The sequence below is a fragment of the Trachemys scripta genome, chromosome 4 (genome assembly GCF_013100865.1).
Source record: "Trachemys scripta elegans isolate TJP31775 chromosome 4, CAS_Tse_1.0, whole genome shotgun sequence".
NCBI lineage: Eukaryota > Metazoa > Chordata > Testudines > Emydidae > Trachemys > Trachemys scripta.
The window spans coordinates 82,369,839-82,390,281 of record NC_048301.1 but is presented as its reverse complement, the minus strand read 5'-3'; the positions used below and the strand labels follow the sequence as shown (position 1 = coordinate 82,390,281).

Sequence of the window (20,443 nt, the reverse complement as noted above, 5' to 3'; positions counted from 1 at the left end):
TAAAGCCTTAGTGATCTTCTGGATGACATTGTGGGATAGGGAGGCAGGGAGCACCTACAAGGCCACACTTAGCACCCCTTCCTGGCCATAGAGCCAGGACACCCTGTGACAACAGCTCTATTCTCCAATGTACATATGTTAACGTTGTACAGGTGCACATTCTATTTGAGTGTATGGTACCTTTTTTGAGGGGAAGATTTTGCTTGCTATACTTACATAAGTAGTCTGATATAAAAGGGATAAATAAAATAAGCAAGATTTTTAGTCTTGTTTCTTCCATGAACCAGTTCACCTTAGAATTATAGACTTCAAGGCAAGAAGAGACCTTTAGTCTGAGCTCCATGCCTTGGTATTGGCTCTTTCTCCGTTCACAGGATGTTAGTGTGCTATCCAAATCACATATCTACTGGCACTGCCTGTACAATGGTGGTTTTTTTTTTGTTTGTTTGTTTTTTTTGCTTTTATCTGATTATTTTATATCCATGAATGCACCAACATTCCTTATGAAAGCTACCTGGTACTTTGACATTAGGATAGTAAAGAAGTCCATGGTCCTACACTCACCAATGTGGTGAAAAGTACTATTGCACTGTATTTTGATGATTGTATGAATGCAAATGATCATAAGTGGAAGCAACATATCCTGTAGACTGATGGAGACAGGACTGCTTCTTTGAATTCAAGACTTTGTCCTCAAATTTGATCCTTTATAAGAGTATATGGCACATACTGTATTTTAAATTTTCAAGACCCTTAATGAAGGCTTGATCAGTCATTAATATTTAGTATTGTCCCCATTCATCCAGAAGTCTGGTTCAACATATAAAACCCCTAAAATAATTACACTGGTTGGCTGGCACAGAAACTTGATGTTTGAAATCTTACTTGTCAGACCAACGTTCTCTAAGGCAGTTACAAAACAATGTCATCATGAGAAGGGCTGCCTTTGAATGGGCTGTAGTCCCCTTCAAGTCATCTGCAAAGAATAGCCTTTATCAAACAACCAAGGCATGAATGGCTACTTTGTTGCAATGTATTGTGTGTATGTTTAGGAAAGGTCCTGATCCCCAGAATCTTCACATCAGGGTTCTTACCATCTGTGAGGTATCCCACCTTCTTAAAATCCAACTAGCTAAGCCATTTGCTTACGACTGATGGCTTAACGTTGGTCAGCCCCAGCTAGATAAATGAGTGATTTCACACCCACCAATCATGAAAATATCACTTCTGCTCTTTTAACTGGATGCCTATACAGCTGTACTTTGTGTATGGGAGCGTTCATCAAAAATGATGAGTTAAATCCCAGGTTGCTGAGTGTTACTCTATGCAATAAAGCCTGGAAATGAGGTCTAAGTGTGACAAAATATCGTAATCTAGCACAGAGTAGCACCTAAATAGTCAAGACTACTAATCTATAAGGCTTTATTTAGTAAGAGTACTGGAATTTGGACCCCTTTGCATGTGAAGATTTCCACAGTTTCTACTTTACAAAACCTATTGGGGGGGGGACTTGACTTTTTTATATTTTAAACTTTGTGAAATATATATTTTGATCTTGTGCAGATACTGGGTTCTGTTGTGACGCTCCAGCAGGAATGAATGAAATTTAGCCAAAGGAAAAGAGAACTCTCTTTGATATGGGCATGATCCTCTAGCAGTTTATATTCACATGAGTATGTGTAGCAAGATTAGGCTCAAATATATCACAGATCTACAACACAACATACTGTACTGCTACTCTAATAATAAAGGAAATACTGTACATTTTAAAATTTCCTAAATTCATATTTGCATAAAAATAAAAATTAAGAGAGTAAATAATAGGTTTTAAAAATAGCCTGAAAGCACACTGACTCATTTTCAAAGCCTCTCGGGATTACATTCTGTCAAGAAATTATCTAAGTTCTAAAATTCCCTTGATTATACATTTACCCAACTGTGTCTTTCCACTCCATCACGTCCTATTTCAAACTTATTCTGAGAAAGATTGTTCTCTTTGTTTTAGCACTGCAGTGACCATAAAAGCCTAACCAGTTAAACCACCAAGGAAAACCGAGAGAGTGAAATTAGGAGTTTGACGACTGAAGCACCCCTTCAGTGAGAGAGAAAAGGAATCAGCTCTGTGGCCTAGTGCTATGCCTAGACGGTAAGAGTTTGAGTTCTAATACCATCTCTAGCCCCCATTACTAAAAACCCAAAATGTGCTAAAGGATTTGTTTTCTTTAATGAAAGCTCATGGACAGGTTCAGCATCCATGAAGTCTGGGAAGTTAAAGAAACAGTTAAACAATGATACACAAAAGAAGATTAGGACATTGAAAATCCTCCAAAAGCAGACAGGTCAGATATTACACAGAGAAGAAAGAAATCAATATCTTCAATAATTACCCTGTTAAGTGGCATTTGGCTTTGAAGATGTCAATGAACCACCAAAGACTTTATAGTGCTAATAGCATCTTAATTATCTTTTACTCTGATTACTATCAGCAGTCAAGACACACTAATTTTCTCAGCACCCTGAATGCTGAGGGGGATGTCCAAGAACTCGCCCCAACCCCGTTAAAAGTTCTTCTGAGGCTGCAGTGTGTGGTTTCCAAAAGTTGTCTGTGCTTCTGCAGCCTGCTAGAGAAAAAAAATGTTAGTGACCTTTGAGAGGAATTCTCCCTGCACATGTCAGCTGCTGCCATCATTCAGGCGGGTTACTCAAACGCCCAAGGTCAGTTCACTTGCTGCAAACCCACTTTGTTTAAGGTAGATCTGGGTTGGTATTTATTATATTTATCTATGGGTGTCATTGGCAGGGTTTTATGGATACATAAGAAGGCGCCTTTCTTGCTGTTTTGCAGGCTGTGGTTCAGCACTCCCTCCTTCTCCCTCTTCTCTTGCCTGCAGCAAAACAGGAGGAGGGAGCCTGAAATCTCGTTTGGCCTCAAAGCCTCCATCCTAACATCTCTCCATTTTCTAGGCACCCCCAATTTCACCCCTCCCCGCAACTTCAGAGTCTGACCAGAGCCTGGGATTACCACACCCGCCCGTTCAGCAGTAATGCGTCTCCTCCTGTAAAGGGAACGTTCCGCTCCCCACAATCCCTGTACAAAACACCCAGCTACAGGTGCTCGGATCTAAAACGCCTGTCAACCAACGGTGAAACTAGAGAGAGATCATATTCCATCCGACTTGCGCCTCAGGGCAGAGCCACAGAACGGGATAACTAGTTAGTCCAGCAGACACACGCAAGCAAGCAAAGCAAACCACAGGCGCNACGGGATAACTAGTTAGTCCAGCAGACACACGCAAGCAAGCAAAGCAAACCACAGGCGCAGTGGGGACCCTAGGTGATGCGGGGAGCCCGAAGCTGGTCTCTGCGGGAGCGGGAAGTGCCCCCAACTCTTCCTCGGGCGGTTCCTGCTGCTGCTTAGGGTCAGCGTGTGCGTGGGTGAGCCCCAGATCCGGCAGAGGTTTGGATCGTTTGGAAAGAGACGCTCCCATCCTCCTGCTCCCGGCTGGATTTTCGTGCATAGTTCTGCACCCATCCGAGTCACGTGGGGGGCTGGGTTCCCACTGGCGTATGCCTCCAGCAGCAGCAGTTAGTGTGAGCTGGGCTCAGAGCAGAGCGCTGCTATTTAAAGTCAGTGCCTCGCTCTTCACCAAGGGGGCTCCTCAAGCAGCGGCTGCAGCAGCGATCAATTTAAAACCCTTGTGCATGGCAGAGGCTGTATCTGTGACTTTCTGCAAGAGGAGCAGGGTCAGCTCTTAGGTGCGTTTTAAGCTGCTCTGTTTTCCAGGGCATCAAGTTGGGAATTTTCTCCGTTTCTTTTTTTCTTTCTTAAATTTGGCTGCCTTCAATTCCAGGGACCCTGCTCTTATTATTAGTGGTGGTAGTAGGATTGCTTGCAAATATGTTGTGTGGCAACCTGCAGTAGCTGATTGGCTTCTTGTGCCCATTGAATGAAAGCCCTAAAAATTTAAAAAGCAAAGAGGAAGGATCCCTTCAATTTCAAATATTCTTTTTGGTACTAATTTGCAGCTGAGCTTTCCAGGCTTGGATAAGAAATGGATAAGGATGAGATTGACCTTCAGAGAATCCCCCCAGAGGCACCTTGGGGGCCACGTAAGTGTTTATAGCAATGTGGGGAAATTCAAAAGGTCTTAAAGTTTGGATCTTGGGGATGTTATTGGAGGGAAAATCATTCTACTCTAGTTTGGTAATTCTAAAGGAAAACCAGATTATCCAAATGTTGTTTCCCCATCAGAAGTGCCATATTAAGAAACTTATTAGCAATTTTTATTTAATACTTTAAAATTCCAGGAGCAATATCCTACTTAGCAAAGTACTGGCAAAATAAAATCTTTATTTTCTTCTGAAACATAAAACATGATCAGTCATAGCTGCCCAAATATAGCAATTAAAAGCTCATTTTTTTACAAAGCTAATCTACCCATGAAACACTGAAAAGTGCAGTATATGGTAATGATATATTAACAAATACTATTTCAATTAATTCATATTATAAAACCGAAGACAAACAAAGATGGATTTAAACTGAAATGTCTTTGTGTGTGCAAATGAGGTGTGCAGCTGATCAGTAATACCCTTGTTAAATAAAGTAAATTGTGTATCCCACTATCATTAAATAACGAGTGCAAACAGACATCTATCGATTGGAGAGTGAAAGTACATTCCTTGGCTGAGAACTTACTTAATGTTTAGAACCAAAGAACAGATACCTTCAATGATATGGGGCACAGGGAGAGAATTTCCTTGGCTTCCCCCTAGAAATAAATCATTGCCATGTGTATCTGTGTATGTGTCTATATGCACACATCATAAATCTTCACTTACTTCAACAATTGGAAAAGAAATGACACTATCAATGTTTATTGAATGAAATTTTCTCCTAGTTTAGAGGCTGTTAAACTCAGAACTGAGCTGCTAAGCAGGAACATACCGTAACACTTGATTATCCAGCTGAATTGTATACAAACGAAGTAAATTTAGAATGGCAACGTTTATAAATTCCATGCTTTACAATCAAAATTCCAAATCTAACTGTGTGCTGCTAAGAATAGCACGGGGAGCCCTTTCTTTACTCCCATTTTTTGGATTCCCACGAAGACTGTTATCCTAAAGTCTGCCTATTAAACAGCCAAATATTTAACTGGAGTTCAGCCCATTTCTAAAAGTAACACTGTATGCTCATCAAATCTCAGACCAGCCAGAGTGTCTCAGGATAAAAAAAATAAAAATAAATAAAACACTTGTGGAAATCAACCTGACAGAAAACAGCTGGGTTTTATATCAAAATATTGCTCTTCTGCTGTCCATTAATTGCCCCCATGTTAACATATTCATAGTAGAAGAAGAGGTGTAACTTCTTCATTTCAAAGATGAACATGAAGGAGCACTCTGTAATGAAAAACAGGGGAAGCCAATGTTATCGAAGAACATGAACAGTGAAATCAATATGAGGACTAAATGCTAGCATGGTATTAAAAAGAAATACTATTTCTCATGAGGCAGGCAGCTATTTATCATTAGGCAATCAAAGTGATAAGCTAATAGAGCTCTGAGATTGTAAATAATACTTTAGTGACATTCTCCATTTAATTTACTGATTCACCCATTAGCAGCATGAACTGAATGTACCCAATCTCATCAATATGAGCAGGGAACAATTTTGGTCTCACAAATACATCACTGCATTTCTATTGACAAGCCATCCAAAAAGCTTCTTTTGAATGTTTATAAAATGTAAGTCCTCTAACTATACTGCAGAGCTGTAGATTGTCAGTTTACCTTGGGAACCTTTGCTCCCACTGCAAAAAGATGTAAGACCCATTCCTGAAGTCTCTACTTGGTTCTTACTCAAGCAAAACTTCCACTGACTGCTTTTTGCAATTTAGCCTGGAGTAAGGATTGAGGGACATATTTAAAAAAAAAAAAAAACAGAAGAGAATTGGTGAACAAAAGAAAAATCTGCAAAAATAGATTGACTTATGTGAAACTATAGTTGAGCCTAAGTGTCATCAGTGCCCCTCTGCCATTGACTTGTCAGAAGCCCCTTCCGTGAATTTTGGGCTTCATTGGTAGCATGAAGGGGAAAGATCAAAGGGGATGAGTGTCATCTGCTGTGTCAGGGCCCCACAAACCCACAGGCATGTGATAGTGCGTGGCATTGCTTACAGTTGTCAGCATTCTCTTATGCTGTGGAGTTGCAAGTAGAGGTAGTGCTGGGGCTCCCTCTATAAAGGAGGCATGGGCAACATAATGTCTGAAGGAACCATGCTGGCACAGGTAAAATGGTACCTTAGGGAGCAGTTTGGAGGAGCTCTATGGTTTAAGCATTGGTTTGCTAAACCCAGGGTGTTGTGAGTTCAATCCTTGAGGGGGCCACTGAGGGATCTGGTGCAAAATCAGTACTTGGTCCTGCTAGTGAAGGCAGGGGGCTGGACTCAATGACCTTTCAGGGTCCCTTCCAGTTCTATAAGATAGAGGTGTGTGTGTGTGTGTGTGTGTGTGTATTTTTATATAATATATATAATGAGGCTCAGGATATCTTTGGGGTTGGAGGGTGAGGTCTCCTGCAGAGCTAGAATGGAAGCAAATCCTCACTTCCATGTGAAGTTTAAACCATCAACCCCTTCCCTGCATTCCCCTCCGGGATGATATCTTGACCCTACTAAAGTCAATGGGTGTTTTGCCAGGATTTCACCCCATACCCATTTCCCTGGCTCTCCCTCTAGAAGAGATTATTCAGCTCTGAATTGGAACTTCTAGAGCAGGCCTATAGGTTTATTGTTTTTATTACATTTCTGCTCTTGATAACACTTGAGCTATTTCCGTTACCAGTTAAAGTGACATTATCTCCAGCTAATAATTAATCAGTAGTGATATGAGACTAATAACTGCTTTGATTTTAATTAGACTTTCTCTTCCAGCTCTGCAGTCATTCACCTCATTAACTTTATTTTCATTTGAAATAACGTATTCATTTATGGAGATGGGTACGTGTTAAGCCCGAGCACCTCCAGCAGGTAGATTTGATTCAGTGATGGTTCTTGGGGTCTGCAGCCAGGTGTCTCACTTTGCTGAATAACTTGCAGTACAATATGTCTAGTCCTCCATAAGCCTGGCAAGCGGGACAGTTCACCAGTTACTGCAAGGGGTTATGCAGCAAGTGAGTATCAGGAAATAAGTGACACAGCAGAGCTGGTAATGGGGTTAAGACCCAGCATGTTTACCACAACCAGAAGCTGCTATAGCTATGGTCTGTTGTTACGCAACTGTAGTTATGAAATATGGAAGGATAGCCTGCCAAAACAGAAGAAGAGTCACCCTGGGAAGTGGGAGCATTTGTTGGCATCAAGAGGGGGAAAAATGTCCTTTTTAATTTTATTATACCCCCTGGATTCTGATGAGAAAAGGAAATGCTGGGGACTCACTGTGAGTGGGGAGAGAGATTGTATTAAATCAGAATCACTTTTCTTGGGAAATCTTATCAAACATCCCAGATTTCAGGGCCTGATCCTCGTGCTAATGCCCTCATCTCCCATTGGCTTCAAGGCACTGAGCACTTCTCAGGAACTGCTCCGCACCTTGCACAACTGGGACCTTGGCAAGCAGCTCTTTATGGTGCATTTATGGCAGCCTTCTTCACACATTATTAGAGTAAACCCAACATGTAAATACAAGAGAGGCATTTAGCTCTAATTCATCCACCAGCTGTAGGGGTATTTTCCATACATTCTAAAAACAAAGCTAAGTATAACTCAAAGTGCTTAAATGTTCCTTTGTATAGGCTACTAAGCTCTAATAGATCAGGGGAGCTGTTTTGTTGAATTACTTGTACAGCCTCGCAATGTATATTGTGAGGGCTGAATCCTGTATGGTGCTGAGCACGCTGAAATCAATGAGAGAGATGAGGGTGTTGAGCAACTGTCTGGATTGGGCCTATAGTGAATACCTGGACTTGACATCAGACAAGGTGACAAAGCATTTAAAGTACTGTAGTCATCAGAGATCCATTTCCTATGCACTCACAGTTATTTTGTAGGTAAATAATAATCTATTTATTTTGACTCCATAGGCATAAGCAGGCATATGTCATAATTTGTTTTTGTTTTTGTTTTTTTTCCCCTTGTGATAATGGCTGGAGTCTTGACAATATACCTCTGGATATATAATATCTAACTGGATCCGCTAGGCTAGTGACCATATTATGTGAAATTGGGCTGTATACTTTGGGAGATTACAGTAATAGCATTGATGGGGACAAGAGGAAAATGTGTATATGCAAATTTAAAATTATGAGCCCCAATCATGTTTGCCATAAACATAATTGGATTTTATAATCCGGATGCAGGCAGAATTTACTTTGACTTTAAGAGCAGTTAGATAGTTCCAGCAATGCTTTCATGCATATATCTTCATCACTTGTAGAACACCTTTCACACTGACACCTTCAGTACGCCAGTGGTACTATTAAAAAGTCAGTCCTGTGCCAAAGATTAGAACACATTGGTATCTGAGAAATTGCTGCTATTTTCTGTTCTAAGTATAGGAAAATATTGCAATGTCTTAAATTATCTCAGAGTAGCAGCTAAGTAAAGTTTAGCCTTTTAGTAGCAATCAAAATAGGTGGCTTGTAAATTAGAGCCCTGTCATGAAAACTCTTATTCATGCAAATGGTCCTTGCTAATATTTATACTCTGGGATTATTAGCACTGGTTAGGACTACTTGCATGTATATGGCTTTGCAGGTTCTAAACCCTTAGAGTGCAACTTCCCAAGATGGAATTTGTCACTTTTTAAATAATCTTTAAAGTTCCATAGATAGTTAGCTATCTTTACAGAGAATCATCATTTTTTTTTTTTTTTTTTTTTAAGAGGTTACAAGGGAACTTGTAAAACATTTTTCTGCTAGGTCAGTTGCACAACGTAGATGCTTATTGGTCATATTATAATCCTGATACTAAGCCTTTTTACAGCACTTTTCAAATTGCTTTACAAAAATTTAAGGAATCATGTCAACATCCTGTGAGGCTGGTAAATATTATCATCTCCATTTTACAGAGAGGGAAGGATTCAGGCAGAGAAATTCAGTGACTTAATTTTGGCTATAGAGCAAATTAGTTTGAGATCTGGGGTTAAAACTCAGGTGTTTCTGGCTACCAGGCCTGTGGTCAGACCATTCCTGTCTGTATGCCAGGAAATTTGATCAGTATGCACCAATATGTGCAAAATTCTTTCTCCTGTCCACACTACAGATATTTATTGCCTGTTCTGCACTCACTGATGTCAGTTGCAGTTCCGCTCACAGAACAAGCTCAGAATATGGAATAGAAATCTGCATGGCTGATTAGATCAAACAGCAAAATTCTGTCCAAGGAGAAGAGATTAAACAAATATAAAAGCACCTGGTTAATAATGACAGGAAAGGAAACTCATGGACAACAATTAAATTCACAAATACAAAATTCAAAACATGTTGTCATTAAAAGGTGGTGTACTAGGTAAATCACACAACCACTGTCCTGAGCCAGCTATCCTGAGCAGATACTTAATCTAGCAGCATCACAAGGCCAATGTTAAAGTAAGGATGAAAGACTTTTAGACTCTTGTCTTCACTGTAGCCTTAAATATAAATAGGTTGCTCTAAAATATAATTTATCCATGCCATCTTTTTCCATCGCTTTTATTTTTGGGGCAGTTTTACAATTGACTTCAGTGGTATAGGATAGGGCCTTATTTAGGTCTCTCAGGATTTGACTCCTTAACTTCAGTGGGGTTTGAAAGTGTTCAACTCCTTACTGGATCTGGGCCTGCTTAGTGTGATCAATAACAGGAAGAAATCTATTCATTTATGTCTAGTCTGTCATATTGTAATATTATCACTTCAAGATCTTGTTTCCCATCCCCCATGTGTTTGTGTATAGTGACTGTGTTTTTTTTGTTTGTTTGTTTTTGTTTTGTTTTTTTTCCTGGACTGGCATGTAGAAATTCAAAGAACTTTGTGCCAATCTAGGAAAATAATTATTGCGATGTACAAAAGAAGGAAGTGTTTGTGCCAAAAGTCACTAAATTGACCCAAACTGTTTTGTGGTACTGATATCTGAAAGGAGAATTCTGCACGTGCATCTGTGTGCATACACTTTTCTGCTCCTATTCCAGCACCAGAGCCACTGCAGGGAGAGCAGCAGACCTGTGGGTGTGTTTCACTGACTTGTGTGCATATGCTCCCTGACTTGATAGTGGCAGTGTATGCACACAAACACACAGGGTGTTATGAGCAGGAACAACCTGTTCATGGGGTTGCTGAGAGATGAACATTCAGGCATACATTAAAACTGAACATGAGTATGGGCCCATTTGGTGGTTGTGTGTGTGAGGGAGCTGAATTAGGCCGTGTGTCCTCTGCTCCAGTATTCAAGTGTGCACACTGCCACTATCAATGGAAGATGTGTATTGAATGGTTTGAGGGCATCAGATGTGGAAGTAGTGAGAGGATAAGACTGAACAGACTATGTCAAAGCAAGCTCTATCATGTAAAATGAAGCCCTGGAACAGTTCTACTGACTGGTGGAAATTATTACATTGCTGTATATATCCTGTGTTCACTGGCACGGAGTCTGAACCTGGTCTAAAGAGGAAAAATGGTTCTCTATATGTAATATGCATTTCAGCATGTGGTCAGGCAAACCTCGCGCAGATGCTGGTATCTGAGTGCACATTGTGAATGTTCTTTTTGATGAATGACGAGTCAAGGTTTCTAAAAATAAATTAATGGTTTTTCCTTCTTATTTCCTGTGACTTAATATATTTTATTCAACCATATAATTACCTGGAGACTTAAAGTGCAGCAGCTGAGTCACCAAGTTTGGATGTGAAACTGAACTGTCTCAACATTTGCAATGGGGTAGGATTAGGATTCTGGGTTCGTGATCTGTGTTGAGGATGGAAGGGGACTGGATTCGGGGGTCTGCTGCAGGTTTCTTTCTAATACAGAATGTTCACATGTTTAATTTGTAGAATATTGGGGAAATGCCCTCTCCTGTCCCTTTCCAACTGTGGAGATAGTTGGAAAGACCTCGTAAATAAATGCATCCGCACAATCAGTGAAAGAGAATCTAAGAAATCTATTAAGGTTGGTTAATTACTAAAATAATTAATCGTGAGGGAGCTTCCAATTAACTATTCCCTCAACATCACTCCTAATATTGATCAGGCTATAGTCCAAAATAACAGTTATTTCCACTTCATTAAGTCAAGCAAACATTTTTTAAATAATTTAAGCTTCCTAGCACATTCTCTCAATTCATCATATTGCTGATAACAAGCCCATAATCTTGAATTCAAATAGGTCTGAAGATATATGTATTTCATTCAGGTTTTAAGTAAGTGAAGAGCCCACCTTTTTGTGGGGATTATCTACTAAAATATCAGGATCTTCCAACCTATACAAAACATAAGTTACTGTGTCCTTGGAAAATATAGGGCCCAATCTAAATATGCTTGGATGTCAATGGGGAATTGAGGGAGTACATCACTTTAGAGGAGACTCCGAGCACCTCCCAGGATCAGATCCATACAGCACCCTGTATATCCAATGCAAAAGCAAACCTTATAGAGCAGATAATGTTTTCACCCCTCAGCTCACAGAGTACTATATGACAGGTTTCAGAGTAGCAGCCGTGTTAGTCTGTATCCGCAAAAAGAACAGGAGTACTTGTGGCACCTTAGAGACTAACAAATTTATCTGAGCACAAGCTTTGCTGTGGCCCACAGCAAAGCTTGTGCTCAGATAAATTTGTTAGTCTCTAAGGTGCCGCAAGTACTCCTGTTCTTTTTGAGAGTACTATATGTCTGACTAAAAGGTACATCTTTAGGCAGCATAATGTATGCCTGATATAAGGGCTTGCCTTATAGGATATGATATAGGGACAATGGATGGGGAGGGCTTACTGAAGTCCACTATGCATTGTACTAATGTCAAAATATTCCACCTAATAGAAATGGAATGACTGAATTGTCTAGAGACGTGACTTGGGTAATATTAAAACCTCACTTCAATATGATAGGTAGAGTCCTCAGGGCTGCTGTGTCCAGACAAGTGATTAAAGAAATTTAGATCATATCAATATACTGTATATGTTTCTAAGTGATATCTACTCCTTGACCTTGTGTGTCTTACAAGATGATAAAATAAGAATGTTCCCTTTTCCCATCCATGCATTTCTTTTCTGGGTTTATGAGATACAGGCTCTTAAGTTTTTGGTACATACCGTATGTACTATGTCTGTGCATTCTAATCCACACTACTAGCATTTTGTAGTACATACATACAATCCTTATGGAAGGATTATTTCCTTTTTGTCTTTTTAGGAGCCATAACATGTTTAGCTTTATCCACACCTGTCCTTAGAATTACTGTTTAACTGTTTGCTGAAAAATAGAGTTTCTGTGAATGTCAGTATATAAAGCCTTGTTAAAGTCTTCTGCACAGGAATGAATTGCATCCAAATCATAGATTCTGAATGTCTAGATAATGAAATGAAATAAGTTTGAAAGTTGGACCAGCAAAAAAAGAAGAGAAGTTAGTTTTATCCTTGGATTCATGCTTGTGTCTTCCATTTTCTTCAATGAAAGACACCTATAAACACAGGCAGAATTTAGCCCTAATCATTTTAATTCAGTGTCATGGGATTGCAGGTTTCCAGGGATATGGAATTCAATGTTCTAAAAGTAGAATCTTATTAGTAGGTGACCTGAATTCTGTCTGAACAATTTTCTAGGTCCTCTGCTGATCACAGGGAAGCAGATTTGAAATATTATTTCACCTTTACAGTCCTAATCAATAATGATATTTGGCAGGCAGTTGAGTCTGAGCTAAAATGCATTTCAAAATGAAAGCTCAGTTTAGGGCACGCCTTGGAGACTGACTTAAACCAAACAACAAAGACAAGAAATTCAGTATTATAATTGAAACCCTGAGATAGGTTCAGCTATTGTGCCCCAGTGTTGTATAGGAGGTTCAGGCTTTCCAAACACAGGAATGTATTGCATATCTGAGCTACTGTACCTAAGGACATTCTCATACTCAGGAAATTCTCTTTTAAGTTGGATGAGGATGCTAGATTGATCCAAGGGTTAAACACTGATATGTAACATTAATCTGAATAACCCTGCTGAGGTGGGTTTATAATGAATAAATCTTTTGTACTTCTATAGCACCTTCCAACTGCAGATATCAAAGTACCTTACAAACCATAATGAACTTGCAATGGGGTTGCACAGATGTACCTGAGAGCATCATTTGGAGAAAATAGGCGTTGCACAGGTCTTATTGCGAGTATGATTGGCTTGCCAAACCTTTTGTTACAAATGATTATGCATGAGGAGAGGACTTGACTTTCAGATCTCAGTTTGAATTTGCTGGGCTGGCAGTTGAGGGCAAAACCTTTTTCCTTTCAACCTGAGTAAATTTGAAATGGAGTCAGTGAGAGACAATAATGTGGAACCACATAGTGGCATTTTTGCAAAGTAGGCTGCTGCAAATTGCAGGGCAGGAGACCAAAACATCATATTTCTGCCCAGAATCAGGTGAGTGCAATAATAGTGTTAAGCCATCTTTGCAACCCCACTTCTGAGCTGCTCCAGGTGTTCCTCAGCTACAGTTCAGGATCTGGGTGTAAAGCTGTCATGCTATCTGCTTCAAAGAGATCATTGACTGATCAGCACATTTAGAAAATATGGCTTTATTTTAGGTCCATATTAGTTTCATCCTAGAGCAAATATGGTCTCAAACTACGGTTATAATAATAACTGATAATAATGCTAACATCAACTGGAAGAAAAACTGCGCCTTAACAATACCATTTCAAATGATCATCTAAAAGGTATTTTCTCTTCATGCTGTTCCAGTAAATAAATTTAGATAGAAGTATGAATCTTGGGGGAGGGGGAAATCACTGCCAGAATATAAATGATTAGTTGGATGATAAAAAGCAGAACCTCTATGCCCTGCCAATGGAAAAGCAGAACCCTTTTTCACACTTTAGACTTTAAAATTTCATAGTAATACCTGCGGCATAAATATAAGCCTTTCAAGTTAGTTGTTTTTAAATGATAGGTACATGAATTTCATTTTAATCTTTCTCCTCTTAGCCGCTTGCTAATAATCCTTCTGCTAAAGAAGCTAGGCTCTTGTTTCCAAAACATAACATTTTTTACTTTTCTATTGTAAATGAAGGACGCTTTTTTCTTTTTTTGAGTCAGTTTCTGTCTCTTACAATGTATTTTTCCAGAGTAGTTTATCCAAAGCTAGTCTTGCAAATTTCTGAGTCCTCTGGCTCTAATCCAGCAAAACACTTAAACATGTGCTTATCTTTAAGCATGTGAGTAGTCCCAAAGATCACTTTTGGTGAAGAACAAGGTGATTAAGTGGCTAAAGGCCTGATCCTGCAGATTCTAAGCAGCCTCCATTTATAACTGCCCTCAGTTAGGGTTGCCAACCATCCAGGATTATCCTGGAGTCTCCAGGAATTAAAGATTCATCTTTAATTAAAGATTATGTCATGTGATGAAACCTCCAGGAATATGTCCAACCAAAATTGGCAACCCTTCCTTCAGAGGGAATTGAATTTGCACAGTACTTTCCAAGATGTTCTCAGCACCCCCCACTAGCATAGCCTAAAGTGAAACACAGGACACTACTTTCTTTTAACTACTGAGGGCACGTCTACACTTACCTGTGGAGTGATCGATCCAGCAGGGGGGTCGATTTATTACGTGTAGTGAAGATGCGATAAATCGACTACCGAGCACTCGCCTGTCGACTCCGATACTCCACCAGAGTGAGAAGCGTAGGTGGAGTCAACGGGGTAGCATGAGCAGTCGACCTACCGCAGTGAAGACACCGCAGTAAGTAGATTTAAGTAGGTCGACTTCAGTTACATTATTTACGTAGCTGAAGTTGCATAACTTAGACTGACTTAGCTTGGGCCCCCTCCCCACCCCCAGTGTAGACCAGGCCTGAGTCACATTACAAGCTAGAGTCTGCATCCCTTTCTCGGGAATATTTTTAATTACTTCAGTGGGTGCTAAGTCAGTGAGAGTTTTGCTATTATGTTCAGTTCTGGAGCAGGAACACAGGTCTAATTGGAGTTAAAGGTTCACTAACTGGCAGATCTAGCACTAAATCTTTATAGCAATGTCCAGTTAAAGCAGCTCTGGAGGGCCTGATACTGTTTTTTGTATGTTCACATAATTCACCTGAAAGCAGTGAAGATCCAGTCATGCAACTGTCTCTCTCCAGACAGACCCCATAGTAAAGTCTGGGGCATGGAACTGCCCACACAGAATCAACTGCAGAACTTAAGCCTGGAAGTTTTTGCAGCTGGAAAAAACACACACATCTATTTAAACCCTACCTATCCTCTATTAAAAAGAATAGTTAAAACAAATGCATTCTGTGTATGAACTACCTGTGGCTCAATACTAATCAACTGAAGAATATTCAAATTGAAAAATAATCAGCTCTCCTAGTCAGAGGGGTGACACATCCCAACACATTAAGAAGAGTGGGATTCAGTGCAGCTCAAAACACTGGACAGATTTCAGCCTTTACCAAATGTAATCCCATTGCCCTTTTGTTTCACAGCGGACTTTGGAACAGAATGTTTACATCTTGCCTCTTCTCTGTGTGGCTGTTTCTATTATTACTGTCTTTTTTTTTTTTTTAGGAATAGGTTTTAAGACATTAAAAAAGATGAAACTACAGGAGATAAAACAGAGACAGAAGTGGAGGGGGAAGGAGACACTTTAAAATAAACTGTGCGCTGGAAGTTTGCATTCTGTCCGGAACCTGAATTAGTTTTGGAGCAGCCTCATTATTTTGAATATCCATTTCCCCACTTGACTCTCCTGTCAGCTTTTTCCTTATTTATCATCTAAGTGACCCCTGAGGGGACACTTGTGAAACAAAAACTAATCTCTAGTGAAGGACAAAAATGCAGCTTTTGTTAAACTGCAAATGACTTGATAAGTTTAGCAAAACCAAACATTTTTGAATTCCCATAAATATTTGAAAATCCATCTAATTTTTATATTTTTTCCTAATAATGCTGCAGTGTTGCAGGGATCAGGAAGATGGAAGCAAAAAGGATGGGGCGGGGAGATATTGTCCCAGTGAAACTCAGGTTGAGCCAATTTTTGGGTGGTTGCCACCTCTTTCCACTTCCTGTGGTTGAGCAAATGCAGATAGGTTTGTAGCAGTGTAGTCTAAGGCCGCGGGGGGGGGGGGGGACAGTTTCTCCCACTGGTTCACATGAACTGCTTTGAACTGGAACAGATGTGGATGTACAGAACTATCTGCTCACAGCAACCATTCCATTTATAACTGCAATTTTCTATTCAGGTCTTTATCATTTTAACTTATTTTGTGCTTCCACATTCTGTTCCAAAAACCACACAATAAAATAGCCCCAATTGGGTGAGTTTTCAACTTGCGTTCAAAAATGTTGGAAATTTTATTCCTTGCATGACTTTACGATAGCAAGACTTTTCTGCTCAATGCTTTATTGATAATAGTGATCATTTTGGGTCTGGAGCCTGTTTAAGATGGGGTTCAGAATTCTGGCTCAAGATCAAACTCAGGCTACTCTGGATTCAGATTCAAGAGTGCTAAAAGCTCACAAATTGTTCCTTACAATATTTAATCTCAAACTGGTCCTTTCATGAGACCTCTCTTTTATTGTATGTTGTTCAAACTAGATGTGGAAAATAGATCCCTTCTTGGTTTGGATGCAATCCTGAACCAGATCAGTAATGACAGATTCAGATCCAGGGATTCAAATCCAATTCTGCTGAAATTCAGGCCTGTGTGTGGATGGTGGTTCAGATGAGCTCCTACATTTGTTAAACTCTTCATTAATAAAATTCAGCACTGATTGCTTTTCATTCCGTCTTACATAAGAACACAAGGATGGTCATAGTGGGTAAGACCAGTGGTCCGTCTAGTCCAATATCCTGTCTTCTGATAGTGGCTGGTGCCAGATGCTTCAGAAGGAGTGAACAGAACAAGGCAATTTATCAAGTGATCCATCCCCTGTCATCCAGCTTCTAGTAGTTAGTGGTCTAGGGACATCTGTATTATGAGGTTGTATCTTAGCCATTATGGACCTATTAGCCAAGAGTGTCAATCTGCCATGAATTTATGTAATTCTTTGTTAACACGGTTATATTTTGGCCTTCACAACATCCCCTGGCAATGAGTTCCACAAGTTGGCTGTGCACTGTGTAAAGTAGTAGCTTGTTTGTTTTAAACCTGCTGCCTATTTAAATGTGACACCCCTGGGTTTGTGTATTATCTGAAGGAGTAAACAACACTTTCTCCATACCATTCATGATGTTATAGACCTCTCTCATATTTCCCCCTGAGTCATCTCTTTTTCTAAGCTGAATACTCCCAATCTGTTTACTCTTTCTTCATATGGAAGCTGTTCTATATCTCTAATCATTTTTGTTGCCCTTCTCTGCTTTTTCCAATTCTAATACATCTTTTTTGAGATGGGGTGACCAGAACTGCACACAGTATTCAAGTTTTGGGTGTACCATGATTCTATATAACAACATTATATTTTCTGTCTTATCTATCCCTTTCCTAATGGTTCCTAACATTCTATTAGCTTTTTTTGCTGATGCTGCACAATGAGCAGATGTTTTCAGAAATGTATCCAGGATGATTCCAAGATCTTTCTTGAGTGGTAGCAGCTAATTTAGAGCCCATCATTTTGTATGTATAGTTGGGATTATGTTTTCCAACATGCATTGCATTTATTAACATTGACTTTCATCTGCCATTTTCTTGCCCAGTTTTGTGAGATCCCTTTGAAATTCTTCAGAGTCTACTTTGGAGTTAACTATCTTGAGTAATTGTGTATTATCTGCAAACTTTGCCACCTCACTGTTTACCCTTTTTCCAGATCATGTGTGAATATGTTGAACAGCTCTGGTCCCAGTACAGATCCTTGGGGGACCCTGCTGTTTACCTCTTTCCACTGTGAAAGTCCATTTATTCCTACCCTTTGTTTCCTATCTTTTAACCAGTTACTGATTCATGACAGAACTTTCCCTCTTATCCCATGACTCCTTAAGTTGTGTAAAAGCCTTTGGTGAGGGACCTTGTCAAAGGCTTTCTGAAAGTCCAGGTACACTGTATCAACTGGATCACCCTTGTCCACATGTTTATTTGACACCCCCGCCCCCAAAGAATTCTGATAGATTGGTGAGGCATGATTTCCCTTTACAAAAGCCATGTTGATTCTTCCCACAACGTATTGTGTTTATCTATGTGTCTGATAATTCTGTTCTTTGCTATAGTTTCAACCAATTTGCCTGGTTCTGAAGTTAGGCTTCCTGGGCTATAATTGCCAGAATAACCTCTGGAGCCTTTTAAAAAATTGCTGTTACATTAGCTATCCCCCAGTCATCTGGTACAGAGGCTGATTTAAGTGGTAGGTTACATACCACAGTTAGTAGTTCTGCAATTCCATATTTGAGTTCCTACAGAACTTTTAGGTGAATACCATCTAATATTTATCAACTTGTTCCAAAACATCCTCTATTGACACCTCAATTTGGGACAATTCCTCACATTTGCCACCTAAAAAGAATGGCCCAGGTGTGGGAATCTCCCTCACATCATCACAATTAAGTCTCTCAACATTTCTGTGTAGTACGTAGTTAAATGTTCTGACTTCTGCTGACTGAGTTGCAAAGAGGTTAAGGGATATGCCCAAGGTTGCAGAAAGAATCAGTGGCAATGTTGGGCTTAGAATTTAAATGTTGCTGTCCCCCAGTCCTGTGCTCAGTAAACCAGACCACACTGCCTCTATTACAAAATTACTTTAGTGGTCAACTTTTTCAGAATGACTTCGTTTGTTTGAGTATCAGGGGACTGTGCTTGTCAAATCATTTGTTTTAGCTCTCCACTTTCAGCCTTAATACAGCAAACAAATTCCCCCCAAGTTCAGAGACAGATAGGATCATAATAAAAGTCATAACCCTCTGGGATTCAGGCTGGGGTCATGCTTTCAAAGCTGTCCATTTGAATTGAGAGTTTTTGCTTCCCTTATTCTGATATTGACTAATATGCCTTTATGGGAATCCTTATGCATGCAGTACTCTCATACTATTTAGTGGGAGTTTGGCATAGTTAAGAACTGCAGGATCAGATAGCAAGTTGGCATGTTTTGATGAAAAGGAAGAAGGAGCACCTCCCTTTCATATGCTGCCATTTTGTTTGTACAGAAGGAAGTTCTGTAGTCCATTTAAATCCCATCTGCCCAATGTATGTAGCTTACTATATTTTTATTTTACATGTTTTAATTCCCATTAGGAGTTTTGCATGACAAGAAGCCACAGGAGTTCAGCTTTAAGTGCTTTTCTAACGCCTTTTGAATATGTTCATGATTACATCTTCTATTGATGCCACTAGAAGAGTCCATTCCACAGATTAGCCCCTGAATTGAAAGATTTTCCTCCTAAATAACTGTACTTTCCCTGCATCATCCATTCTAAGCTTTAGCCCGTGCTAGATATGTGTGCAAGCTATGAAATTCAGGTGCAGGGTGGTGTCCAGATTTCAAACATTTCCAAAGTTGAGGAGGTTTGGATTTGGAATTCAAGTTTTATATATTACATAGACAGGGCCTAATTGCAAAATTCAGATCAAGGCTTAGCTCTAGATATCCAACTCTCACAAAGTTCATTGGTGTTTGGACTGGGGCCATCTCTAGTTTGTTCATTCTTTTTCTTGAGCCTTTTGCCCTGAATTGTTCTGTCCCCTCTACAATTAGTGATTTATAATTGCCTGATAAAATATTGACAAGTGCTAGCTTTTATTTAAAGAATATCTAGTGTAGGCAACTTAGTATACAACTGTTTGATGGGTCAATTCCACCTTTGTTTACATTAACTGGTCCCTGTTGACTTTATCCTGTAAGCAGAAGTAATTTTAGGTAGTCTGGTTTTAGTCTAAGACTTTGCTATTTTGTATTCAGAGTAAACAAAGGCTGTAACCCCAAGCGGGTAGAATTAGGTGGGGAAAAGGAGTGCATTCTTTCCTTCAACAAATAAATCAGCTCCTTCTACAATGCAAGAGTATATACCAATGTAACAGGGTGTGTATAGTAAGCGTAAGCAGACATATTAACAAAGGGGAAATCTCTGACAAGTTTTAAGTATGTCCCCTGTTCAAATGAAGTCTTTTAGCAGACAGATCTGTCACATTTATTCCCTAATAACTTTTGACAATAGGCAGACATTACCACAGAGTTTATTTTAAGGAAGGTTGTTTAATTCTGCATCTTGGTTTTTTTTTCCGGTTACTTTTCCTCTTTTTTTCATACAAAAAATCTGGTCATTTATTGAGTTTGAGGTATGG

General features: G+C 39.6%; 1 protein-coding gene across 3 annotated transcripts in view; it reads left to right on the top strand.

Annotated features, from left to right (window-relative positions):
• The first annotated feature begins 3,605 nt into the window (after positions 1-3,605).
• Positions 3,606-20,443, top strand: part of ANO1 (anoctamin 1) — a 116,148-nt gene continuing 99,310 nt past the window's right edge. For all 3 annotated transcript variants that reach the window (XM_034769756.1, XM_034769755.1, XM_034769758.1), the window contains exons 1-2: positions 3,606-3,756; positions 4,027-4,110. In XM_034769756.1, coding sequence (XP_034625647.1) covers positions 4,053-4,110 — 58 coding nt within the window. In that variant the 5' untranslated portion in view covers positions 3,606-3,756; positions 4,027-4,052. The remainder of the gene's footprint in view (positions 3,757-4,026; positions 4,111-20,443) is intronic.